Here is a 26,056-nt window from a genome sequence, read left to right as displayed (position 1 = left end):
GTTCTTCTTTTTCAAGAATCTTTTGGATTTTCTGGGTCCCTTGCATTTCCATATAAATTTTAGGAACAGCTTGCCAATTACTGCAAAAGGGCAGCGAGGATTTTGATAGGGCTTGAAATGAATTTGCAGTCAAGTTGGGGATCATTGCCATCTTAACAGTATTAAGTCTTGTGCTTCATAAGCACTGAATATCTTGTTTCCTTCCCTGCCCCTTCCTTTCATGCCATAGGTAACCATCTGCTCCCTGGAGACATCTGCCGATAACTTTGAGAAAAATATTTGCCAAAATGGGAACTCATCAGGGAATTGTAGTTAATGTGTTAGAAATGAAGAGCAAGGTGACTAATATTCCCAGCCGTCTTACTTTATGAATTGAAAGCTGTTTTGTTTTGTCATTTTTAGATGTCCATATATGTGGACACTATTTAGGTCTTCTTTAATTTTTCAACAATATTCTGTACACTATTCTGTAGTTTTCAGTGTACAAGTCTTTCACTTCTTTTGTTAGATTTATTCCTAAATACTTTAATCCTTTTTGATGCTATTGTAAGTGAAATTTTCTTAATTTCATTTTCAGATTGTCCATTGTTAGTGTACAGAAATAAATTTGTATTTGTGTGTTGATACTGTATCCTGCAACCATGCTGACCTCATCTATTAGGTCTAATAATTAATTCTTCCAGATTCCTTAGGACTTTCTACATGTAAGAACATATCAGATGGGAACAGATGTATTTTTAATTCTTCCTTTCCAATCTGGATGTCTTTTATTGTCTTCCCTAAGTGCCCTGGCTAGAACCTGTAGAACAGTGTTAAATAGTAGATGTGAAAGTGGAAATTCTTTTCTTGTTCCTCATCTCAGGGTGAAATCATTCTGTCTTTAACCGTTAAGTATGAGTTGTTAACCTAAAACAATCAGTTATTTTACCAACAAATAGGGTTTGTTTGTTTGGGAACAGCAAAAAAATTGCAATTTGAGACATGCAGTCTATGGCAAACCACAGGCATGTCCAGAGAACAAAGGAAGGGAGTCTGCTTTTATGGGGAAAATGGGGAAGCTGCAGGGGTTGTTCTAAGTGAAAGTTCATTGGAGGAAGGTAGGAGTTCAGTATGGTGACGGCTTCTCCTTGGTCGAGCTGTGATGTTTCCAATTGGCTGAACTGTTGCTGAGCAAGGAGAAATTCTTCCTTTGGGATAGTAATGTAGTCACTTCCTGTCTGGGAGTGCAAGGTATGCTTCTTCCTGTGGGGCATGCACATGAAGTTCGGGGCATGCAAATGATGGTGAGTGAGAATGCGTGAGAGCTCCCTCTACAGGTCATTCCTGACTCTAATTTTAGTTGAGGTCTCCTTTATTAATTTCCAGAGGTTACATATGAGTTTTCTTAGATGCCCTCTATCAGGGTGGAGAAGTCCCCTTATATTCCTAATTCATTGAGTATTTTAGATCATTAAAAGGTGATGTCAAATGAGCATTTGTCAAATGCTCTTTCTGCATCTATTGGGATGATCACGTGGCTTTGCTCTTTATTACTATTATATACTACATTGATTTTTAGGTGTTAAAATAACCTTGTGATCCTGTGATAAATCTCACTGGTCATGATGTATTGTCCTTTTTATGTAGTCCTTTGCTGGATATGGCTTGCTAGTATTTTGTTGAGAATTTCTGTGTTTCTATTCACAGTGGATATTGATTTGTTGTTTTCTTTTCCTGTAATGTTTTTTTCTGGCTTTGCCAGGGTAATACTGACTTCATAGAATAAGTTGGAAAATGTTCCTTCCTCTTTTACTTTTTAGAAGATTTGTGAAGGATTGGTATTATTTTTGTAACTGTTTACTAGAATTCTCCAGTGAAGCCATATGGGCATCAGCTTTTCTTTGTGGGCAGTTTGAAAATTACTAAATAAATACCTTGCAATAAGCTTAATCAGATTGTCTATTTATTCTTGAGTCAGTTTTGGTAATCTGTGTATTTCTACCAATTTGTCCTTTTCATCTCGGTTATCAAATTTGTTGACACACAGTTATTAGTAGTATTCCCTTGTCATACTTTTAAAAAATAAACTTTTAATTTTAGGACAGCTTTAGATTTACAGAAAAGTTGCAAAGATAGTACAGAGAGTTTCCATATATGTGCCACATCTAGTTTCCTCTGTTATTAACGTCTAATGTTAATAAAATAAAATCTAGTGGTACATTTGTTATAGTCTGTAAATATTGATACATTTAAATGAAGTACATACTTTATTTTTCCTTAGTTCTCACCTAGTATTCTTTTTAGCCTAACGTTTCAAAATCCTGTACAGGATACCACATCATATTTGTGTGACGTCTCCTTAGGCTCCTCTTGACCATGACAATTTCTCTGACTTTAATTGTTTTTTATTACCTCTATGAATTGAATGTTGAATTCAGTTCATATGTTGAAGCCCTAATCCCCAACTTGACTGTAGGTATTTGGAGGTATGAGGCCTTTGGGAGGTAATTAGGGTTAGATTAGGTTATGAGGGTAGGAGCCTCATGATGGAATTAATGTCCTTATAAAAAGAGGAAAAGGTGCATGAGCTCTCCATCATGTGAGGACACACAGCAAGAAGGTGGCCATCAGCAAATCAGGAAGAGAGCTCTCACCAGATACTGAATCTGCCAGCACCTTGATTCTGGACTTCCCAGCCTCCAGAACTGTGAGGAAAAAATATTTGTTGTTTAAACTACCCAGTCTATGGTATTTTGTTGTAGCAGCTCAAGCAACGACCTCAGCAGTTTGAAGGAGTAATGGTCAGATACTTTGTGGATTGTCCTTCAGTTGGGATTTGCCTGTTGTGTTTCTCATTATTATACTGGGATTATAGGTTTTGGGGAGGAAGACCACAGAGGTAAAGTGCCATTTTCATCACATCATATCAAGAGTACATGCTGTCAACATGGCTTATCACTATTGATGTTGACCTTGATGACCTGGCTGAGAATGTTTGCCAGATTTCTCCACTTAAAGTTATTCTTTCTCTCCCTTTCCATACTGTACTCTTTGGAATGAACTCTGTGTGCAGCCTACACTTAAGGAGTTATGTTCTACCTCCTTGAAGGTGGTGTATCTACATAAATTATTTGGTGTTCTTCTGCATGGGAGATCTGTCTATTCTCTCCCATTTATTTATTCACTGTTTATTATGTCGTTATGGACACATGGACATTTATTTTGTATGCTGAGTTATAATCCAGTGTACTTTATTGATTTTGTTGCTCATATTGTTCCAGCTTCAGCAATTGAGAGCTTTTTCAATTGGTTCCTGTTTCCTTTGACATACCCCCATGATTATGTGTTTTGTTTCTGTTTTCAGCACTTTCTTACTTTCTGGTATTATAAAATTTCCTAGGCTCATCTTATGTATTTTGTGTACCAGTTTTAGAATCAGTCGATTCTTCAAGGAGTTTCTTGGGTGTTAGGTGTGATTGTTACTACTGGGATGCTTATGATCCTTCTTAATTCCTTAAGCTCAATAATAATGTTTCCTCTTTCATTCCTGATTTTAGTAGTTTGAATCTTCTTTTTTTCTTGGCCCACCTACTTAAAGATTTGTCACTTTTGTTGATCTTTGATCTTTTCAAAGAACCAATTTTTGGTTTTGTTATTTTCTATATTTTTTTCTATTCTCTATCACATTCATTCTGTTCTAATCTCTATAATTTCTTACTTTCTGCTTGCATTGGGTTATTTTTGTGCTTTTTTAGTTTCTAATGGTGGTAGTTTAGGTTACTGTTTTGATACCTTTCTTCTTCTATTATTATGGGTGTTTATTGCTGTGAATGTCCTCTAAGCACTGCTTTAGCTGATTCCCATAAATTTTGGTATGGTATGTTTTCATTTTCTTTAATCTCTCTGTATTTGCTAATTTCCCTTGTGATTTCTTCTTTAACCCATTGGTTATTTAGGAGTGTGTTGTTTAATTTCCACATATTTGTGAATTTCCCCAATTTCCTTCTATTATTGATTTCTAATTTCATTCCATTTTGGTTAGAAGACATATTTTGTATAATTTCAATCCTTTTAAATTTATTAAGACTTGTTATAGGGTCTAAAATGTGGTCTATCCTGGAGAATGTTCCATGTTCACTTGAGAAGAATGTGCATTCCACAGTTGTTTGGTGGCATGTTGTATAGACTGTTAGGTCTAGTGTTGTCTTCTATTTCCTTTTTGATCTTCTGTCTAGTTCTATTCTGTAATGAAAGTGGGATATTGAAGTTTCCAACACTCATTGTTTTTTTAATAGTTTTTTAAAATATTTATTTATTTATTTATTTGGCTGCACCAGGTCTTCGTTGTGGCATGCGGGATCTTTTAGTTGTGGCATTCGGGATCTTTGGTTGCGACATGTGAACTCTTAGTTGCGGCATGTGGGATCCAGTTCCTTGACCAGGGATTGAACCTGGGCCCCCTGCATTGGGAGCTCGGAGTCTTAGCCCCCAGACCACCAGGGAAGTCCCTCCAACATTCATTGTTGAATTGTCTATTTCTTCCTTCAAGTTTGTCTCTTTTTGCTTCGTGTATTTTGGAGCTCTGTTGTTTGGTGCATAAATGTTTAAATTTTTATGTTTCCCTCATGAAATGACCTTTTTATCATTGTAAAATATCTTTCTTTGTCTCTAATAACAATTTTTGTCTTAAAGTTTATTTTGCCTGCTGTTAGTATAGCCACTTAGCACTCTTTTTTGTACTGTTTGCATGGTATATTTTTTCCCATCCTCTTTCAACCTATTTGTTTCCTTGAATTTAAAGCATGGTTCTGGTAGGCAGCATCTGTTTGAATCATGATTCTTTTTAAAATTCATTTGGCCAATCTCTGTATTTTAATTGGAGCATTTAGTATTTACATTTAATATAATTATTGATAAGCTAGGAGTATATACTCCTGTCATTTTGCTTTGTATTTCCTATACGTCTTATGTCTTTTTCTTCCTTTCTTCCTCTATTACTGCTGTCTTTTGTATTAACTAGATATTTTTTAGTGTACCATTTTAATTCCCTTTTTGTTTCTGTTACTGCATTTTTTCTGAATTGTTTACTTAGTGATTGCCCTGAGGGTTACAACTAACATCTTAATTTAGAACAATCTAGTTTAGATTAATAGCAACTTAATTTCAATAAAAAACAAGTACTTTGCTCCAATATATCTCTGTTTCCACCCCTCTCCTTGGTGTTATAATTCTCATACAAAGTACATTTTTATTTAACTTTATCAAACACTTGTATAATTATTGCTTTCTGCAGTTGTCTTTTATTTATTTATTTTTAAATATATTTATTTATTATTTATTTTTGGCTGTGTTGGGTCTTCGTTGTTGCACATGGACTTTCTCTAGTTGCGGCGAGCAGGGGCTACTCTTTGTTGCAGTGCGCGAGCTTCTCATTGCGGTGGCTTCTCTTGTTGCAGAGCACGGGCTCTAGGTGCTCGGGCTTCAGTAGTCGTGGCACTCAGGCTCAGTAGTTGTGGCTCGTGGGCTCTAGAGTGCAGGCTCAGTAGTTGTGGCGCACAGGCTTAGTTGCTCCACAGCATATGGGATTTTCCCAGACTAGGGCTTGAACCCATGTCCCCTGCATTGGCCGGAGGATTCTTAACCACTGCGCCACCAGGGAAGTCTTTGCAGTTGTCTTTTAATCAGAGAGGAGAAAAAGTTACAAGCAAACAACAACACATTTGTACATACCTATGTAGTTATTTTTTTTCCTATATAGTTACTTTTTTTGTTATAAATTTATTTATTTATTTATTTATTTTTATTTTTTGGCTGTGTTGGGTCTTCGTTTCTGTGCGAGGGTCTTCTCTAGTTGCGGCGAGCAGGGGCCACTCTTTGTCGCGGTGCGCGGGCCTCTCACTGTTGCGGCCTCTCCCGTTGCGGAGCACAGGCTCCAGACGCGCAGGCTCAGTAGTTGTGGCTCACGGGCCCAGTTGCTCCGCGGCACGTGGGATCTTCCCAGACCAGGGCTCGAACCCATGTCCCCTGCATTGGCAGGCAGATTTTCAACTACTGTGCCACCAGGGAAGCCCCCTGTAGTTACTTTTAACAGTGCTCTTTATTTCATCATGTGAATTTAAGTTAATGTAGAGTGTCCTTTCATGTCAGCCTAAAGGATGGCTTTAGTATTTTGTAAGGCAGTTCTGCTAGTGACAAATTCTCCCAGTTTTTGTTTATTTGAGAATGTCTCATTTCTCCTTCATTTTGAAGGATTGTTTTGCTGGGTATAGAATTCTTGGTTGACATTCTTTTTTCCACCCACAAGTTGGAACATGTCATTCTGCATCATTTTAGCCTCTGTGGTTTCTGATGAGAAGTCAGTTGTTAATTTATTGAGGAACATTTGTACATGACAAACTGTTATTCTCTTGCTGCTTTCAAGATTCTCTCTTTGGTTTTGGGTTTGGTAGTTTGACTATGATGCATCTAGATGTGGGTCTCACTGAGTTTATTCTACTTGTAATTTGTTGAACTTTCGGATATGTAGATTAAACTTTTTCATCAGCTTTGGGGAGTTTTTGGCCACTATCTCTTCAGATATCCTTTAGCCTTTTTCTCTCTCTCTCTTTTCCTCTAGGATTTCTCCAAGATGTGTTTCTTGGTATGCTTGATAGTATGGCACAGATAGTATGTCTCGGAGACTCTGTTCATTTTCCTTCATTCCTTTTTCTTTTGCTTCTCAGACTGGTTACTCTAAATTGACCTATCTTCAAGTTTGCTGATTCTTTCTCTGCCACCTCTAATCTACTATTGAGTCCCTCTAGGGAATTTTTCATTTCAGTTATTATAATTTTCAACTCTAGAATTTCTGTTTGGTTCTTTTTTAAAAAATGATTTTCGTCTCTATTGTTTTCTAGTGGTGAGACATTGTTTTATGGTTTCCTTTAGTCTTTATACATGGTTTCCTTTAATTTGAACATATTTATAGTAGCTTATCTAAAAATCTTTGTCTAGTAAGTGCAGCTTCTGGGCACCCTCAGGGACAGTTTGCATTGACGGTTTTATTTAACTCTGGCCATTTTTTCCTATTTCTTTGTATATCTCATAATTTTGTTGAAAACTAAACATTTTAAATAAGATGACCTGATAACTCTGAAAGCCAGACTCTTCCCTCAGGGGTTTGTGGTTGTTGCTGCTGTTTGTTTGTTGAGTGACTTTCCTGGACTAATGCTGTAAAAAAGTGTATTCTTTCTCATATGTGACCACTGAAGCTCTGCTTAGTTAGCTTAATGGTCATCTGATGATTGGACAGAGATTTCCTCAAATGATTTGAACCAATAAGTCTCCAATCCTTTTGGTTATATGTACGTATTGTGGCACATCTTCAACACTTCAGTCGTTTACAACTTTGCTTTAGGTTTCACTTCCTGATTGCACAGAATCTCAAAGTCAGCCAGATATGAGAGATTACAACCTTCTCATGTCTTTCCTGACCATGCACACAGTCCTGCACATGAATGTGCCCTTATATTTCCAGGAATATATCAGAGCTTATCAAAGCCTTCTATGGACACCTCATTCCCCAGCATTTTAAAAATTTTCCTCCATTTTTCTATTGTAGTAAAATACACATAACATAAAATTTACCATCTTAGCCATTTTTAGGTGTACAGTTTAATGGTATTAAATGCATTCACTTTGTTGTGCAATCATGCCAGTATTTATCCTCGTAACTCTTCATGTTGTTAAACTGAAACTCTATACCTGTTAAACAATAACTTCTGGGAATTCCCTGGCGGTCCAGTGGTTAGGGCAGAGGGGCACGGGCTCCATCCCTGCTTGGGGAACTAAGATCCTGCATGACGCATGGCGCAGCCAAAAAACAAAGAAGGTGTACTAAGTGACCTCCCTTCAAAAAAAAAAAAAAAAACCGGTAACTTCCAATTTCCCCTTCCCCCAACCCCTGGCATTACCACTCTACTTTCTGTCTCTATGATAGTATAACTCTAAGTACATCATGTAAGTGGAGTCATACAGTATTTGTCTTCCTGTGACTGGCTCATTTCACTGAGCATACTGTCTCCCAGGTTCATCCATGTTGTAGCATATGCCAGAATTGCCTTCCTTTTTTAAGGCTGAATAATATTCCACTGCATGGATAAAGCACATTTTGCTTATTCATTCATCTGTTGATAGAAACTTGGGTTGGTTCTACATTTAAACTATTGTGAATAATGCTGCTATGAACATGAGTGTACAAGTATCTCTTTGAGACCCTGCTTTCAGTTATTTTGGATGTATACTCAGAATTGGAATTGCTGGGCCATATGGTAATTCTTAATTTTTTGAGGAACCTCCATACTATTTTCTACAGTGGATGTATCATTTTACATTGCTAACAACAGTGCACAAGGGTTCCACTTTCCCCATATCCTCACTAATACTTGTTTTCTGTTTCTTGACAGTAGTCATCCTAACAGGTGGGAATCCCCAGCATTTCTTTTTATTGTGTTTGTCCCAGCTGGTACTTGACTCAGGTACTTTTGCAGAGATTCCTATACCCTAATGCAGTAATCTTCATATGTTACAACCCCCTAAAAGAATTTTGAGAATTACCTCTATAGAACAGATAACATATTTTGAAGTTTACATCTAAGTTTTCTTGTAATAAATATAGTTACAAAGGATATAATTTCCTTCATGTTGTAAAAATTCCATTTAAAAATGGAACTTTTATTGTATAATCTTTAATCATTAAACAATTGCTGCTGATTGTTCTTAACAAATGTCCTGAGGAAAGGGCTTTTCCCAATGAGTGATCTCTGACTCAGGTCACATAGAGACAAACCCTGTGAACAGGGCTTTTCCAGGGACTTGTGAGACAGGTTTAAAGATGACAGTTCTATAAGTATGGGGCTTTTGGGTGAGCTCCAAACCAGTTCTGCCCCCTGTAAAGCTATTAGGCTGCTGGTTTTCAAAGCTGAGGAACAGGGCAAGTTCAAACACTGTAAAACTTGCTGTTCTGAGATTCAGCTGCTTTTCTGGAATAAATGCACCTTGGATTATTGCTTGCAAACCTTTGGTTAATTTCCAGAATTCTCAAAAAGTTGATTTTTTACTATCTTTACCAGTGTTCTTATTGCTTTTATGGAGGAGCAGATTTTTGCAGATCATGACTCCACTGCTCTAGAAGTACTTCAAGATTAATTTAGAACAACAAATAACTTGTACTTCCCAAGCTCTTAGCTATCTTGGTTTCTACCACTCTTTTTTGTCTCCTTGCTTCTTGACCAAGGAAAAGCTTCTTGTTGACAAAGAACTTTATCAGTAACATAGTGTACTCAATAGCATATTACTTTTGTAGCAACTAAGTTCTAGGTATTATTCATTCAACAAGCATTTGTCAGAAGTATCCCTTCTTCCTGAAGGGAAAGAGGGTCAAAAGAGATGTGTAGATAAATCTTTGTTTTCTAATTATAATGATCATTTTATTATTTATGTAATATTTTTAAAGGAAATAAAAGTAAATTTCATTTAGAGGCCGATTCATTTTTGCTTACTGACTTCCTTATTTCGTATTTGAGATAACTAAAAAATTTAAAGAGGTGAACCCCCTCCCCCATTTTTACTATCCTATTGTAGGAATAACAGGTGGGGTCAGCTGTAAAATTCAATAAATATTATCAAGATAATAATGGAATAACAGTTAATTTATCTGCAAGCTTTGGGAAATAAGGAGTTGTTACATCTGTTAATTTCCCAATAATTAATGATGTTTCTTTGGGGAAAATGCTTGATTCTTTCCTTTTATTTACTTATTTTCAAAGTAGTAGGTTGGTTCCCTGGGACTCTCCAAAAAGTAAAAAATAAAATTTTGGTTCTCATTATAAACAAACATGCATTATTTATGCATATTGGATGTGTTCCAATCCATAGCAGTTATTATCCTTATAGATGATAAATGCACAAATGTCCCACCTTCAGCTGTTGGGAGATCATTCAAACTAGTTCCTGAGTCCTTCTGATATGACCCTAATAGTCTTTGATAATTCCTTGCTTCTTAGAAGGATGAGATTCATGGGCTCATATAAAGTTCTTGACTCATATCTAGAATTAGCCATTTTGACAAGGAACCCTAGATCTTTTTTTTTTTAATTTGTGTTAAAATACACAGAACAGGGACTTCCCTGGTGGCGCAGTGCTTGAGAGTCTGCCTGCCAATGCAGGGGACACGGGTTTGAGCCCTGGTCCGGGAAGCTCCCACATGCCACAGAGCAACTAAGCCCATGAGCCACAGCTACTGAGCCCGGGTGCCACAACTACTGAAGCCCGCACGCCTAGAGCCCATGCTCTGCAGCAAGAGAAGCCACCGCAATGAGAAGCCCTCGCACCACGACGAAGCGTCTCCCCCCGCCCCTCACCGCAGCTAGAGAAAGCCTGCGCGCAGCAACGAAGACCCAACGCAGCCAAAAATAAATAAATAAATAAACAAATAAATTTTAAAAATACACAGAACATAAAATTTGCCATCTTAATCATTTTTTAAGTTTAGTGATATTAAATACATTCACATTATTGTGCAGCCATCACCATTCATCCCCATAACTCTTTTTATCTTATAAAATTGAAACTCTATACCCATTAAACAATAACTAACCATTTTCCCCTCCTCCTAAGCCCCTGGCTACCACCATGGGACTTTCTATGATTTTGACGACTCTGAGTACCTCATATAAGTGGAATCATACAGTATTGTCCTTTTATGACTGACTTATTTCATTGAGCATAGTGTCCTCAAGGTCCCATGCTGTAGCAAATGCCAGAATTTTCCTCTTTAAGGCTGAATAACATTTTGCTTAGGAATTCTTTATATATTCTGAATACAGTGGACCCTCAGTATCCACAGGTTCTGCATCCGTGGATTCAACCAACTGTGGATAGAAAATACTCAGAATAAAAATTACAGAAATTTTCAAAAAGTAAAACTTGAATTTGGTGTGCACTGGCCACTATTTACATTGTATTAACAACTATTTACATAGTGTTTACATTGTATTAGGTATTATATGTCATCTAGAGTTGATTTAAAATATGGGGGGTGGGGCATGTGCGTAGGTTATGTGCATATACTGTGGCATTTTATAAGGGACTTGAGCTTCTTAGGATTCTGCTGATACAGAGGTACGACTGTATTTATCACTGTTTAAAGCCTTTTTACTCTGTGGATAGTGTCCTTTGATGCACAAAATTTAGTTTTTAAGAAGTCCAATGTCTATTTTTTTAATTCTGTTACCTGTGCCTTTGGTGTCTTATCGAGAACTCATTATCAAACCTCATGGACTGAAACTTTTGCCCTACGTTTTTGTCTAAGAATTTTATAGTTTTAGGCCTTACATTTAGGTCATGGATCCATTTTGAGTTAATTTTTGTAATGGTGTTAGGTGAGGGTCCAACTTTATTATGACAAAACTATTTTATTTTTTAAAAATATTGGCATGTGGTACTAATTTTATATTTTTACTTCCCTGTTCTATCAGATCAGACAGGTTGCCTCCAAATGAAGGAATTAGCCGGCACGATTCATTGTCGTATAATTCTTGGTATAGTTACCAGAAATTGAAAAAGTGAATGGCTCTAATGACTGGTTAATAAATCTTCTAAGTCAAGTATTTTCCAATTCTTTGTTTTCAACAAACTTGAAAGTGGTCCTCATTGAATTGTCAGCTAATAGATTGTTTGAAATAATTCTAATGATAGGCTGCTCTGTGGTTACTTCTGGCCCAAGACTTGGTGAGATTCACAGGGCTGAGCATCTTTGTGCCTATCTCCTCCTTCATGTGAAAAGGCTTCTCAGTGCCAACACCACAAGAATAAGAAACAGCAGAAGAATCGATGCTACCCTTGCCTCATTTAGCAATAAATACTTTATATTGAACAAAAGATTTTTTAAATGTTTACTTTGGAAGGCTAATAATCATTTGTCAAGTTTTATAACTGTGTTCCAACTTGATTTAATAATTGTAATGACTCAATCTAGAAACTTTTTTACTGTAAAAATCTATTTTTGTTTATTTTATATTACTTGATTTATAAATGTGATAAAATACACATACATAAAATTTACCGTCTCAGCCGTTTTTTAGTGTACACTTTAGTAGTGTTAATTACATTCACATTGTTGTGCATCCACTCCAGAACACTTTCCTTTTTTCAAAACTAAAACTCTATACCCATTAGAAACAACTTTGAAATATTTTTCACAGAGAGCCTTACGGCCTTGGGGAAAATGTTTAATTTCAATTTATCTAATTTTGTTGTAGTAGAGAAGAGTGATAGGGTAATCAAGCATAAATTATTAGGATAAAATATCAGGGTTAAATTCTCTTGGAGCAGTGTAATGGAAACAAGAGATCAAAGAGAAAAAGGAACCTTGTTGAATTTCTTTTTTTTTTTTTTTGGCTGCGTTGGGTCTTCGTTGCGGTGCATGGGCTTTCTCTAGTTGTGGTGAGCGGGGGGGTTCTCATCCTTGTGGAATTTCTGATTGTTACAAAAGAGCTTGTTCATTCTATTTTAAAATGCATGATAGTAGTATCAAATCACTATGGCATTTAGATTTCACTGACTATATTTAAAAGATCATATGATAAAATATTTTTAAATGAAATATTTACAGCATGCTGGAAATTATATCCTTTGCAACTATTTTTATTATGAAGAATTTAGATGCCAACTTAAAAGTATATTATCCTCTTCATAGTGGTAGGTTTTTCAAAATTCTTGAGGGGATATGTGACATTTGGAGAACACTGCATTAGGGTAGAGGGATCCCTATGAAATGCCTGAACCAACATTGAAGTTCACTGGAGACTCACCACCCCTTTAAGGTGTTCAGCGTCTCACTGGACTGTGTTCCCACGGCAGGACTCACGACAGGGTGACCGCTGAGCTTCACTCCTTCACCTATTATCCGATAATCAGACCCGTAAAATGGCTCACTCCATTACCAATTTCAAATGAAGTTCAATACTTACTAAGGAATGTTTTAAGAAAAACTTGCCTTACCTGTGCCTGACCTAGGTTAGGAAGTAAGTTACAGGACTGTATCAAAAGTCCAGCTTTCCCTCCCAGCACCCTGGTTACTTAAAGGACCCAGATCCACAGAGTAAAAGAATGGGAGAAAATGTTTACAAAGCATGTATCTGATAAAGAATTATGTGCATATATGTGTGTGTGTGTGTGTGTGTGTGTGTGTGTGTGTGTGTATATATATAGAGAGAGAGAGAGGGAGGGAAAGAGGAAGCACAGTGGTGGTTGCCAGGGTCTGGGGGGCAGGGAAATGGGTAGTTATTGCTTAACGGGTATAGACTTTCAATTTTACAAGATAAAGAGTTAAGGCAGATGGATGGTGGTGATGGTTGTACAACAGTGTGAATGTACTTAATGCCACTGAACTGTACACTTAAGAATGGTTAAGATGGTGAATTTTATGTTATGTATATTTTGCCACAATAAAAAAAAGCTTGAAAAAATGCTTTTATCATATCACATTTCACACCTCTCTTTGCCCAGCTGTGGAACTCATTCAGCATATGAAGCATATTCAACATATAACTGGATTGACAAAGCCAGCCTCTTTATCCAACAGAAATCAGACTTTCTGTCAGGAAAAAGTCAGAACTCATTTGCACTTCAAATTAACATGTATTTTGAGGAAAATTATTAGAAGAACTGAGAAACAAATTAAATTTCATCTGAAATTAATTACCAAGTGCAGTTAGGACTAAAACATTGCAGAACTAACTTATTTACTGCATGCTGTTTCTCCTTACTTAAATTGCAGGATGCGGCATAAGTCTAGCAGGAGGGAGAGGAATGAGAGTTACCTGGTGTCCCTTGGATGAAAGTGAGTGTGTTGTGTCCAGTTTGGGGGAATATTCAACTGAGAATTAGATATAAAAGTCAAAAATACTCTTACTGGTTTCTTTAGACATGATGAAGCTCTTCTCGTGTATTTAGTGAAAATAAGGCATATACTGATACAAACTAATTGCTCTGGAAGTCAGCATGTGTGAGATATATGAGACTGGAAAGATGGTGGTTGACTGCTATTGAAATAAACATTCGTGATGTGACTGGGTAACTGATTATGAAAAATCCCATTAACCTTGTGTCGTCTGCTTGTCTCTTGTGTCTGGAACAGTTTTGCCGGCCGGGACGTCTCCGCTGTGGGTAAGGGGTGGGGTGTGCCTTGCTCACTGTGAGCTGCTCTCGTGAGTGCTTGGAGAAAATACGGAGAAGGAGAACGGTGCTTGTCTTCTAAGTAAAGGGGAGAGGACCCCGTCGCGAGGGGAGGCATCTCTGGCAACAGCAGGGGACGAGGGAGAGTGCTCCCCTGGGCCCTGGCCTGCGGAGGCAGGCTTTAGTTTCAACTAGCCATTGAAGGTGGTTTTCCCAAATTTGAAGTTTTTCGTTCCCGGGGCAGTGCAGGATGGCTGTTGTCCTTTGCTTTTAAAAAGGGAAATGGGATCTGAGGCTCTGTTTCTAAGAGATCTGTGGAGGTTGAGGTCTGAAGACTGATTCCCTTTAAATCTGTGGTTTTGTCTGTGTGCTTTGCAGACCAGCACCATCAGCTTCTCCTGGGAACCTGTTAAAAATGCACATTCCTGGGCTGCACTCCAAATCAGGCAGTTCCAGAACTCTGGGGTCCTCCAGGTGATTCTGATGCCTCCCCAAAGTTTAGAACCACTCACACCTGTATGGTTTGGGTCGCATTGCCCTTGAGTAGTTGACATAGTGTCTAGATGATGTAACTATTAGTTTGTGTAAACATTAGACATTTCATTTTTGTGTATTTTGGAACCAATATAATTAGTTGTCAGTTATGTACAAGAGCACAGCATCTGTCCTGCCTGATGAATAAAGGTCCCTTTGGCAAGTGAGGAACAACAGCATGTCCTAAGCCAGCAGCCTCAGGCCGAACAAACAGGCGGTGTCCTTAGATCGCTGGACAGTCCGGCCATGGGAGCTGACCCAGGGTCCTCTCCTGAGATCGCTGGACAGTCGGCCCATGGGAGCTGACCCAGGGTCCTCTCCTGAGATCGCTGGACAGTCGGCCCGTGGGAGTTGACCCAGGGTCCTCTCCTGGCAGGTGGCCTGGAGGTCTGCAGGCAACTCTGTGGGCATCTGAGCCAGAGCCAGGGGCTGACAGGAAGGAGGTGGGCCCTGCGTGTTTCCTACAGCAGGAGAGTGAATAGCATCTGTTTTGAAAAGACCTGCTCTGTCCTTTTGGCCAGTCCAGAACCCATGCTCCTGCCCCAGAGATTTGTGAAGCATCTGATCCTTTTGAAGTGCAGCCGTTTGGTCTTTTTAAAAATGCAAATCATATCAAGTCGTTTCCTTCCTTAATATTACAATTGTTCCAGGACTTCCCATTGCCCTTAGGAAAGAGTTCAGAAGTTGCAGCTGGCCTTTGCTTCCCTCCCACCTTTGAGTGTCTAAGGCTGCCCCGGGGTTGTGCAGACACTGTTGCCTGGGCCTGGAGATGCGCCCCAGCGTCCTCAGATGAGGTGAGGGTCCCCCACAAACTGAGCTCCAGCGCCTGTCCTGCACTCAGGACGTGGTCCATGCTGAGTGAGCTGGTCCCTCCCCTCTGGGCTCGCGTAGCCCTGAGGACTGGGGTGCCGTTCGCAGCTGTGTCCCAGGCCTCCTGGAGGCTCTGTAAATGCTCCTTTGTCAGGCGAACAAGCCACGACTCTGCTGCCCTTTCCCTGCTGTTCGCGTACCCGCTGTCTATTTCGTTGTAGTTTGGAGCTGAGTTCCGAAGGTTCTCCTTGGACCGTCAAAAGCCTGGAAAGTTCGAAGACTTCTACAAGCTGGTTGTGCACACCCATCACATCTCCAACACCGAGGTGACCATCGGCTACGCGGACGTGCACGGCGACCTGCTGCCCATCAACAACGATGACAACTTCTGCAAGGCGGTCTCCAGCGCAAACCCCCTGCTCAGGGTCTTCATCCAGAAACGAGGTACCGAGGAGGCTGAGCTGCTGCTCTTGCCCGGCGCTCATTTAAAAAATAAATGCACTTTTCTGTTTTGTCTGTCATTTCAGAGCCATGTTACTCTGTTTCCTAGCCTTTGGTGGGAGACTAAAGAAATTAACATCTGTTTGGTCAACGTTAATTTCTGAGAAAGGCTTAACAATATTTAAGCTGCATTTTCCACCTGAAATCGTGTTGACTTACGATTCTTAAATACTGAGGAAAAATAATGTCGATATTTTCAGTATTTTAACTGGATGCATTAGCCAGTAACCCAAGAATGAAACTTCCGGTTGTTAGTATATGTTTTCCGCTGTCTTTTTAGGGTTGAAAAAAATGTTAGCTTTAGATTATAACTTCGGTTCACTTTTAGCTCTGAAGGCCTAGCTCTGCTGTAAGTAAGAACAGTATCACTTTATGTGAGAATAAATCACTAACACGGGTTAGCGGCTGAAAGGTGGGGCACCCTCCAGTGGAGTCACTTCTCAGAGCTGCGTGTTAGATTTGTTTTATCGTCTCTGAACTTGGGAGAACCCTAAGGATTCTACATGACCTACTGAAGAAAAGAGCCACCTGCAGGCGAGGCCTGAGGTTAAAGAAAGAGGCACCTTATGATTGCCCTGGTCACGACCGTCCCTCCTTCCCTGAGCAGACCTCTGTGCCCACAGCAAGTGCTGACCACCCTGGGGGAGCAGCATGGCGGTGGGGACACCGTACTCGCCGTTGTGGACACCGTACTCGCCGTTGTGGACACCGTACTCGCCGTTGTGGACTTCCGGCGTATGGGGAGGAGAGAGAATGGTCTTAGCCTCTGGGGCAGTGGGGCAGCTTCACGGACACTAGAAGCCGCAGCACAGCGTGCTGGGCGAGGGGCCCTCCCGGCTGCGGGAGCCCGAGCCAGGCTTGGTAAGTGTGAGACTGCAGGAGGCCTAGGTGCGGGCCCAGGTGCCCGGCCCTCTCTCCTCCGCCCGAGTCCCCCCTTTGCGTGACGGTGTTCGAAGAGCGCTCGCCCGCCAAGCCGTCCGCACATGCCGAGTGCTCAGAGCGTGCTGGCCGGCAGCCCGTGCTCTGAACGCTGGCTGCTGCCGTCCTCTTGTCTGTGGTGTTGGAACGGAGTGTGTAGCGAGGGAGCAGCAGGGGATCTGCTGACCTCACTTCGGACTGGTTCCCTGGCACTAGATCAGAAAGCTCTGCATCCGCAGCCCTTGTTTAGCCTGGGTGTCCTGCTGATGGTACCGAAAGTCAACACAGCTGTCACTTCCTCACGGTGGCCTGGGGGAACTGGCTTTCGCTCTCCTGTGGAGTTGCTGGGGCCTCAGGCCCCGCACAGCCCCTGGCTGCGGACCCCTGTGCTGCTGCGCCTTCCCTCTGCTGTGGCCACACCCGCACCCTGCTGCGCCCGCCGGGGGGGGGGGGTGGGGGTGGGGGGTGGGGGGGGCCCCGCTGCTCCTCACGTCGTTTGGGTGCCTCTTGTCGCCCACCCTCTCAGCAAGGCCTGATCTCGATTGGCCTGTGTCCCCGCCGCCCCCATCCCCTTGTCTCTTTATTCTGCTCTCTCTGTGTTGTATCATCAGTTGCCCCCAGGGCTGGCGCGTGATCCAGATCCCACGTCCACAGCTCTGCCCTGGCCATCCCAGGTCGCGGCGTTGTCTCACAGGGTGCGGAAGGGTGAGTAGTGGGCGTGAAGCCGTGTGAGTGACGGACGTGCACACGGGCTTTGCCACCTGTGTAGGAAACAGGCCGCTCTGTACTGCTGCATTGGGAGCACCGCCGCAGGCACTCTTGCCCTTTGGAGGGCAGCCCTAGGGACACTTGGCAGCCTGTGCTGTCGAGTCACCGAAGCTCAGGTGAGGCAGGAAGCCGCGGGGGGGATGTGCCAGCTTCCGCGGGTCGCTCGGATGGCTGTGCTGCTCAGCTTGCGGGCTCAGGCCCTGCCTCCTGTCTTTATTATTTTTCTTTTCCTCTTTCCCTTGGCCTCAGAGGAATAGCCCAGAGTTTAACTAGCTGCCGCAGGGTTTCTAACCGTCCTGTGCTGTAAGGGTGCAGGCTTCGCCTCCAGCCCCTGCCTTTCTCTGTGAGGTGGCAGCAGGGAGCCGCACTCATACGCCGCCCCCAGCACTTTCTCACCGGCTCTGCGGCCCCCGACCCTAATGTTCCCATCTGTACAGTGGGAGAACGTACCTCAGGTTATTGTCAGGCTTCGAGAGGAGAATCTTCCTGATGTTCCCAAAGCCTGGCCCCTCCCTCCATCACTGGGGAAACTGGGGAAACTGGGGCTCTCCTCTCCCTGTCCTCAGCGGAGTCCAGCTGCAAAGACTGCACCCCAGTGGGAGAGGCAAGGGCAGTCGTGTTTCTGTGGACGGCGGCAAGCAGGAGCCATCCTGGTGCCCTACGTGTTCCGGAAAGGCTCGCTCACCGTGTGAAAGGGGGTGTCCGTCATGGGTGGGGCAGAGCTGAGGTTCCTCTGGAGGTGACACTCAAGTCCCATGTCCTTTTCCTACAGCATGGGTCCCGAGATTTTGGTCACGGTAATACCATTCTCATGATCTTACTGTAACCACACCTGGTCTGTAGTTTACTTAATAACTTTCTGTACATTGATGTGTATTGTAAGAGGAAATTGTTTGACCATCACAAATGAAGAGTCATTCTTCTAATAGATGTTGAAATACACCCACAGTGATGTTTAGGAAAATGAATTTGTTTGCCACTTACTAATCCCCTCCCCAAACCACACAAAGACAGCACAGTAAAACTACAGACCAACATCCCTTATGAATATAGATGTAAAAACCCCTCAGCAAAATACTAGGATATGGAAAACATGTGTCCATGGTGGATGAATAGATAAACAAAATGTGGTATATCCATCCAATGAGGTATTAGTCAGCCATAAAAAGGAACAAAGTACTAAGGGTCCAGACTGCAGTACAGATGGGAAAGAATGCCAAGTGGATGAAACAGCCATGTGTTATAGGATTCCATTTATGATCTGTCCTCATCCTGTGCAGATTCTGTGTTTGTGAACTCGGTCCAGTTTGTTTGTAACCCAGCGTCAGTACGCAGGGCCCTTTCACAATTGTTTGCAGACGTGCGCAGGTTGCCAACGCGTGTTCCAGACGAGGCTAAAGTAGGCACTGCTCTGCCTGCTTGTTTGAGCTCACGCTGCGAACAAGCGTGCTTTTCATGGCCTACTTAGTGCCACATTTTCCACATTTTTGTACTTTTTTGTTTTGTGAAATTGTATTAAAATACATACAACATAAAATTTAGCATCGTAACCATTCTTAAGTGTTCAGCTCAGTGGCATTAAATACATTCACAGCGCTGTGCGGCCGCCACCATCCGTCCCCTTTTCATCTTGTAAAACTGAATCACTCTGCCTTTTAAACAGTAACTCCCCGTTTCCCCTCCCCCAAACCTGGCAACCACCATTCCACTTTCTGTCTCTAGGATTTTGACAACTCTGAGCACCTCCCGTAAGTGAAGTCATTCCGGATTTGTCCTTTTGTGCCAGCGCATGTCATGAGCATCATGTCCTTCAGGTTCAGCCATGTCGTAGCCTGTGTCACAATTTAGTCCTCCTTCCGTTCTATGACGATACCACATTGTGCGTATCCACTCATCCGTTGATGAACACGTGAGTTTCTTCCACATTTAAGCTATTGTGAATAATGCTGCTGTGAACATGAGTGACAGATATCTCTTTGAGATCCTCTTTGAGTATAAACCCAGAAGTGGAATTTCTGGGTCACGTGGTAATTCTATTTTTGATTTTTTTTGAGGAACCCGCATACTGTTTCCCACAGTGGCTGTTCCATTTTACGTTCCCACCAACAGCGTGTAACGGTTCCAGTTTCCCCACATCCACACCAGCACTCGTTGCTTTCTGGTTTTTGGATAATAGCCATCCTGATAGGCGTGAGGTGGTAGCTCGCTGTAGTTTTGATTAGTGTTTCCCTGATTTCTAGTAGTGTTCAGCATCTTTTCACTTGCTTAATGGCCATTGAATAGACATTCAAGTCTTTTGCCCATTTTGTACTAGGTTGTTTGTTTTTGGTTGTTGAGTTTTAGGAGTTTCTATTTATCTGGATGTTGATCCCTCATCAGATATATTATTTGCAAACATTTTCTCCCATTCTGTGGGTTGCCTTTTACTCTGTGGATTTTGTCTTTTGATGTACAAAATTTTAAATTTTTCCCGAGGTCCAGTTTGTCTAATTTTTCTTTTGTTACCTGTGCCTGTGGTATCATATCCAAGAAATCATTGCCAAATCCAATGTCATAAGGCATTTGTCCTACGTATTCTTCTAAGAGTTTTATAGTTTTAAGTCTTCAATGTAGGTTCTTGATCCATTTTGAGTTAATTTTTGTGTACGATGTTAAGTAAGGGTTCAACTTTATTCTTTTGCATGTGGATATCCTATTTTCCAACACCATTTGTTGAAAAGACTGCCCTTTAAACATTTAGTGGTCCTGTCACCCTTGTAAAAAATCATTTGACTATATGTGAGACTCTATTTCCAGGCTCTCTATTCTATCCCATCAGTCTCTATGTCTGTCTTTATCTCAGTATCACACTGTTTTGATTCCTGTAGCTTTGTAATAAGTTTTAGAATCAGGAAGTGTGAGTCCTCCAGTTTTGGTCTCTTTTTCAAGATTGTTTTGGCTGCTCAGAGTCCTTTGAGATTTCATATGAATTCCTTTTGTGTATACTATACAGCTATTTTCTTTTTGGCTACCATGACGATTACATTTAACATCCTAAAGTTATAACACTGTAATTTGAATTCATACCATCTTAACTTTAGTAACATACAGAAACTCTGTTCTTTTACAGCTCTATCCCTACTACTTTTGTTGTTGATGTCACAAAATGACATCTTTTTACATTGTGTGCCCCCAGACATAAATTAATACTTCTTTTAAATGCATTAGACTCCTAAATTATGTAGAAAAAAAGATTTGGAGTTACAAATCAAAGTTACCTTAATACTGGCTTTACACTTATAATTGTTTTCTTTTTTAAAAAATGTGTTAATCTTTTGAACCATGTAGAAAACAAAAACTCCAGTCTAAACCGTTGTTACAATAATATAGCATTTATAATTACCCATATATTTAATTTTATAGAGATCTTTATTTCTCCAGTTGGCTTTGAAATTCTGTCTACTATCCTCTCATTTCATCAGCAGGACTCCCTTGAGCATTTTTTGCAGGGCAGGTCTAGTGGTAATGAACTCCCTCAGCTTTCATATATGTTGAAATGTCTTGATTCCTCCCTCACTTTTGAAGAACAGTTTTACTGGGTATAGGATTATTCATTGACAGGTTTTTTTCTTTCCACCTTTTCAATACATTGCCCTTTGTCTACTTGCCTCCAAAGTTTCTGATGAGAAATCTGCAGATAATCTTATCGAGGATGGCCTGCATGTGATGATTTTGCTTCTCTCTTGCTGCTTTCAAGATTCTCTATTTGTCCTTGGCTTTTGAAAGTTTGATTAAAATTTGTCTCAAAGTGGGTCTCTTTGAGTTCATCTTATTTGGAATTTGCTGTGCTTCTGGAATTTTACATTCATGTCTTTATTCAAATTTGGAAAGTTTTCAGCCATTCTTCTTCAGATAGTCTCTCTGCTCTTTTCTCTCTCTCTTCCTCTTCTGGGACTCCCATAATACATATGTTGGTCCTCTTGATGGTGTACCACAGGCCCCTTAGGGTATTTTCTTTTTTTCCCCCCAATCTTTTGCTTTCTAGTCCTCAGCCTTGATGATTTACATTTCCCTATCTTCAAGTTCACTGATTCTTTCTTCTGCCTGCTCAGATCTGCCTTTGAATCCCTCGAGGGAATCTTTCAGTTCAGTTATTGTACTTTTCAGCTTCAGGATTTCTTTTTAGTTTATTCTTGGGTTTTCTATATATTTATTGATATTTCCATTTTGTTCATACTTTGTTTTCTTTACTTTCTCCACATATTCCTAAAGTTCTTTGAGCATTTTTAGGACTGTTGTTTTAAAGTCTTTGTCTAATATATCTGCCATTAAGTCTTTTCAGGGACAGATTCTGTTGAATTATTTTCTCCTGTGAATGGGCCATACTCTTTTATTTCTTTGTATGCCTTGTGATTTTTTGTTGAACACTGGACATTTTAATCTAATAACGTGGCAACTCTGGAAATCAGATTCTACCCCTCCCCCAGGGTTTGCTGGGGGGGGGGGTTGGTTTTTGTTTTTGTTTTTCTGGCTTTTTAAAATTATTGTTGTAGGCGCTCTCTGCCAAGCCATCAGCATGAGGTGTAAAATTAATAACTTCTGAGGTCTTTTCTGAGACTTTCCTTGTGCACGCACAGTCACTTTCTGGTTTTCGCAGTTGTTTTTCAATGTCCTAGTCTTTAATGTCTGGTTCATGAAAGGGGAAAAGAGAAAAAGGGGGGATAAAAGGGCACTCACTTTTGAAATCCCCTTCAGGTCACTTCAGCTTCTTGGGGAGGGGTTTGCAACAATGGGGGAAAGCGTAACAACAATGGCCACCTGCCTCTGGCTGCACCTTTGCGATCAGATGCAACAGTCAGCATCAGAGCACAGATTCCTGGTATTTGCAGGGCAGGGTCCTCTTTGCCCACCCTGGCTCCTGCAAGCTACTCCAGACATACATGCAGAGCTGCCTGCTGTGTGGCTGGGAGTGTGATGGGTGGGTGCTAAGACCTGAAATGAACCAGAGTTGAAGGCAGTAACCTTCTAGTTCTTCCCCTTGAAGTCGTGAGTCTTCAACAGGCCTCAGATTTCCAAATTAGTTACCACAGACAGGCCCTGCCATTGTTGTCCAGGTTGGGGGAGTCCCTGGTGCTCCCTTCTCTACCGTCATCCCAGAACTCTCCTGTGTGTGCATGTGATTTCACTGTTTAAAATTGCCCCAAGCGTAGTGCCAGAGTGCTGTAGGGCTTCTCTGAGCCCAAGGTGGATGGGATGTGCTTTACTTAGAAAATGCTCTTGGCCATGAGTTCGATGTTAATGAATCAATAGTATATATGAAATAAGGCGTCTTAACCAGAAACACACTAACGCAAGTTTATTGCTTGGTGGATGAAAATGTTGTGATCAGAGGCCCACAGGACCCTGCGTTTCCTGGCAGCCGTGGTTCAGTATTCAGTAATGCAGTGTTCATGGAGCCTCTGTGAAACGTAACTACTGTGAATAACGAGAATCAACTGTATATGAAAAGTCTAGAATGGGCAGTCTGTAGAGACAGAAGGCACATTCATGAGGGTGGGAGGTACAGGGTTTCTTTGCTGGATCATGGAAATATTCTGAAATTCGATAGTGGTGCTGGTTGCACAGCTCTGTAGATATACTAATCACCATTGAATTATACTCTTTACATGGGTGAACTTTATGGGATGTAAATTATATCCCAGTAAAGTTGTTAAAAATTAAAAGTATGAGATTCAAACCAGGCTCTCCTGGATCTGAGTCTCGGCCCTGAGTGAAGTCATCTGGGCTCGTCTCCAGCCTTTATTTCCAAACTTCAGCCATCCTCAATCCGTGTGAATACTTTGACTTTTTAACTCATTTATTTGTACAGATTTTTTTTTAAATCGTCTCTTCCCCTGGTAATAGGGACTTTTTGTTCTTCACTTGCGGCCTCAGCTGTGAGCAGCACCTGCTGTCCTGATGCACTGGCTTTGGGACTCAAGACAGCGCTCAGGACACCCAAGTTGGCTCCCAAGGGGCTTCCCTGGCTGCCATCCTTGTACTCATTAGGAATGTCAGTGTCAGGCACAGTAAAGTTAGCAGGACCTGCAACATTGTTACCAGTAGAAATTACAGATAGCATTTTCATATCATGTGATCATATCAGCCAGAGATCTTGAATATCATTTACAGTAATCATTATTTTTAAATAGTGCAGATTGTTATTGAATGCATTAGTAAGAAAGCATATGTAGTGTTGTATCCCACACTTGCTTTAGTGTTTTGATCATTGCCTTCAAAGTAATTTCTTTCTTTTGTCATCCCATGTCTCTTACTTTATGCGTTTAAGAACATTATTCTGAGAAGGAGTTCCCAAGCCTCATCAGATTGCTGAGGGTTCTTGGGACTCAGAGTTAAGAACCCAGCTGTAGATAGTCTGCATTTGGGCGCTCAGACAACAGGCCAGCGATGACTGGGATTTTGCCCTCCCGGGACCCCGTCAGGGGCATTTGTGTCCACAGGGGGCAGAGAACCACGCCTTTGGCCTTCACATCTGCAGACTTCTTTCCTTCTGCATTTAGTAGACTTTGTCAGTCCTCTCTCCTGGGCTGGCTACTGTTACCAGCTGTGGGGTTTTTCCCTTGGGTAGATAAAAGATGTCATTGTGCCTTTCACTTTAATGCTTTGCCCATTTAAGTGAAGAAGAAGAGCAGTTACCAGGATGAAGCAGTCACAGTGGGGAGCCTGGATCCCAGATCCTCTCCATTCCCTGCATACTCCCGTCCTCCCCGAGCACGCAGGAACACTGGGCAAACCAGCCCAAGTCAGAGGGGATGCAGGACGAGACCAGCAAAGGAGCTGGGAGTCTATTTTTAGCAGAATAAACAGGAAGTGCAGACACTCACTCGTCACCACTCACCCATCAAATAAACCCTACCAATACTAGCAACCCCTGTGTTCTCATCATTTAAGAGATGGCCCTTTTACCCCCAGGTCCCGGCCCAGGACCAGGGGAGGAACCCTGATGGAATTTTCAGTTGCTTTCAGATGGGGTAAGGGGCCTCCCAGGGTGTCAGAGGAGGCTTGTTGAAGACAATTATACCAAAAGATTTCCAGCACAATTAGAGGGCTCTCAACTATTTACTTTTAAAATAAACATAAATATTGCTCATTTACATGTGTCTGTTAACCGCTCTTGGCGTTCTGGCATTCTTTGGGGTTTCTAGAATGAGGAAGACACATTTTAAAACTTTCGACTTATCAGAATTTGCATGACTGGGGGCAGGGTGGGGAGGTAGGGGTATTTACTTGCGATGTCACTTAAGTGTGTGGCCGGAAAAAGTAATTAAGGGAAGTTCTTCAAAGTAAAACGTATAGAATCATTGAAAATTTGGTTATAGACACTGGCAGACTCTTAAAGTATCAGGACTGTAAATTCTGCTTATAAACGCTTTCCTTGGATTCGTCATTAATTAGCAGGAGGCGTGTTTGGCTTTTACGTTGGGGGCTTACTGCTTAGCAGGAAGCACTCAGTGGGTCTAACAGCGTAGCTGCCACAGCTGAATCTCTCTGTTTTCTCTCCCCATTTTACTCTCTTTCCTCAGATGCTGCCGAAGGTTTTGAGGCTGTGTGTTGAGGGCAGGGTAAAGATGTAGTTCTGCTGAATTAGCTTCATCTATGCGCCCACGCGTATAGGAACAGGTGTGTGAGAACCTGCAGTTAAACACCCCTCTGCTCTGGGAGCTTTTTCATGAGACACATTTGCTTTTTTAATTGTCACTGATTCCTGGAAGTTCGTGTGTTTGGAGAATTTCCTTTTTTGTTTTTTCCAACTGTGAAAAAGGGCAAAAACTCTCCCACTGCTCTACCGTGGGAACATGCAGAAAACAAAATGCCTGAAGCCGGTGTTCACCCCTGGAGTGGGAGTGGATGGGGGGAGAGAATGTGCTGATGTAGCTCATTAAAAAGCAAACAAAGCCAGAGCCGCCCACCGTCCAGAAAGAGCTTGTCCTGGAAAAGCTGGCCGCTCTGTGCAGGCCCTGTCGGCCAGCCTGGGCCTCGCCGTCTCCTGTATGTGGCTCACGCCACCCATGTCACTGGGTCTGCAGCTTCCCCTCCAGCTGAGCCTTTGGGAGGGAGGGGAGAACATCGAAGGCTGATTTTGTTCTCTAACTGTCCCACAGAACACCTTGTGTATAAACAGTGAGAGTTTACACAGATGGAATTGGATTCTCCTCTTTCCTTATTTATTTGCGAGTCATATATACTTTTTATGTATTCAAGCCCATAGTATACTAATAATTTGGATTCTTTTTAAAATCCTTACATATCATAAACATATCCTATGTCATCAAACCCTTTGTGAAACTTT

General features: G+C 41.4%; 1 protein-coding gene across 2 annotated transcripts in view; it reads left to right on the top strand.

Annotated features, from left to right (window-relative positions):
• The window catches only part of PARD6G (par-6 family cell polarity regulator gamma), a 104,520-nt gene that overhangs the window by 21,052 nt on the left and 57,412 nt on the right, over window positions 1–26,056 (top strand). The window contains exons 1-2 of one of the 2 annotated variants that reach the window (XM_059893894.1): window positions 13,825–13,861; window positions 15,762–15,984. In XM_059893894.1, the coding sequence (XP_059749877.1) occupies window positions 13,856–13,861; window positions 15,762–15,984 (229 nt within the window). In that variant the 5' untranslated portion in view covers window positions 13,825–13,855. Of the gene's footprint in view, window positions 1–13,824; window positions 13,862–15,761; window positions 15,985–26,056 lie in introns of those variants that run through there. The other variant, XM_059893893.1, reaches the window with a different exon arrangement.

This window comes from Balaenoptera ricei, chromosome 14 (assembly GCF_028023285.1).
Source record: "Balaenoptera ricei isolate mBalRic1 chromosome 14, mBalRic1.hap2, whole genome shotgun sequence".
In the NCBI taxonomy this organism is placed as follows: domain Eukaryota; kingdom Metazoa; phylum Chordata; class Mammalia; order Artiodactyla; family Balaenopteridae; genus Balaenoptera; species Balaenoptera ricei.
The sequence above is the reverse complement of the archived record's forward strand: the minus strand, read 5'-3'. Positions and strand labels throughout refer to the sequence as shown.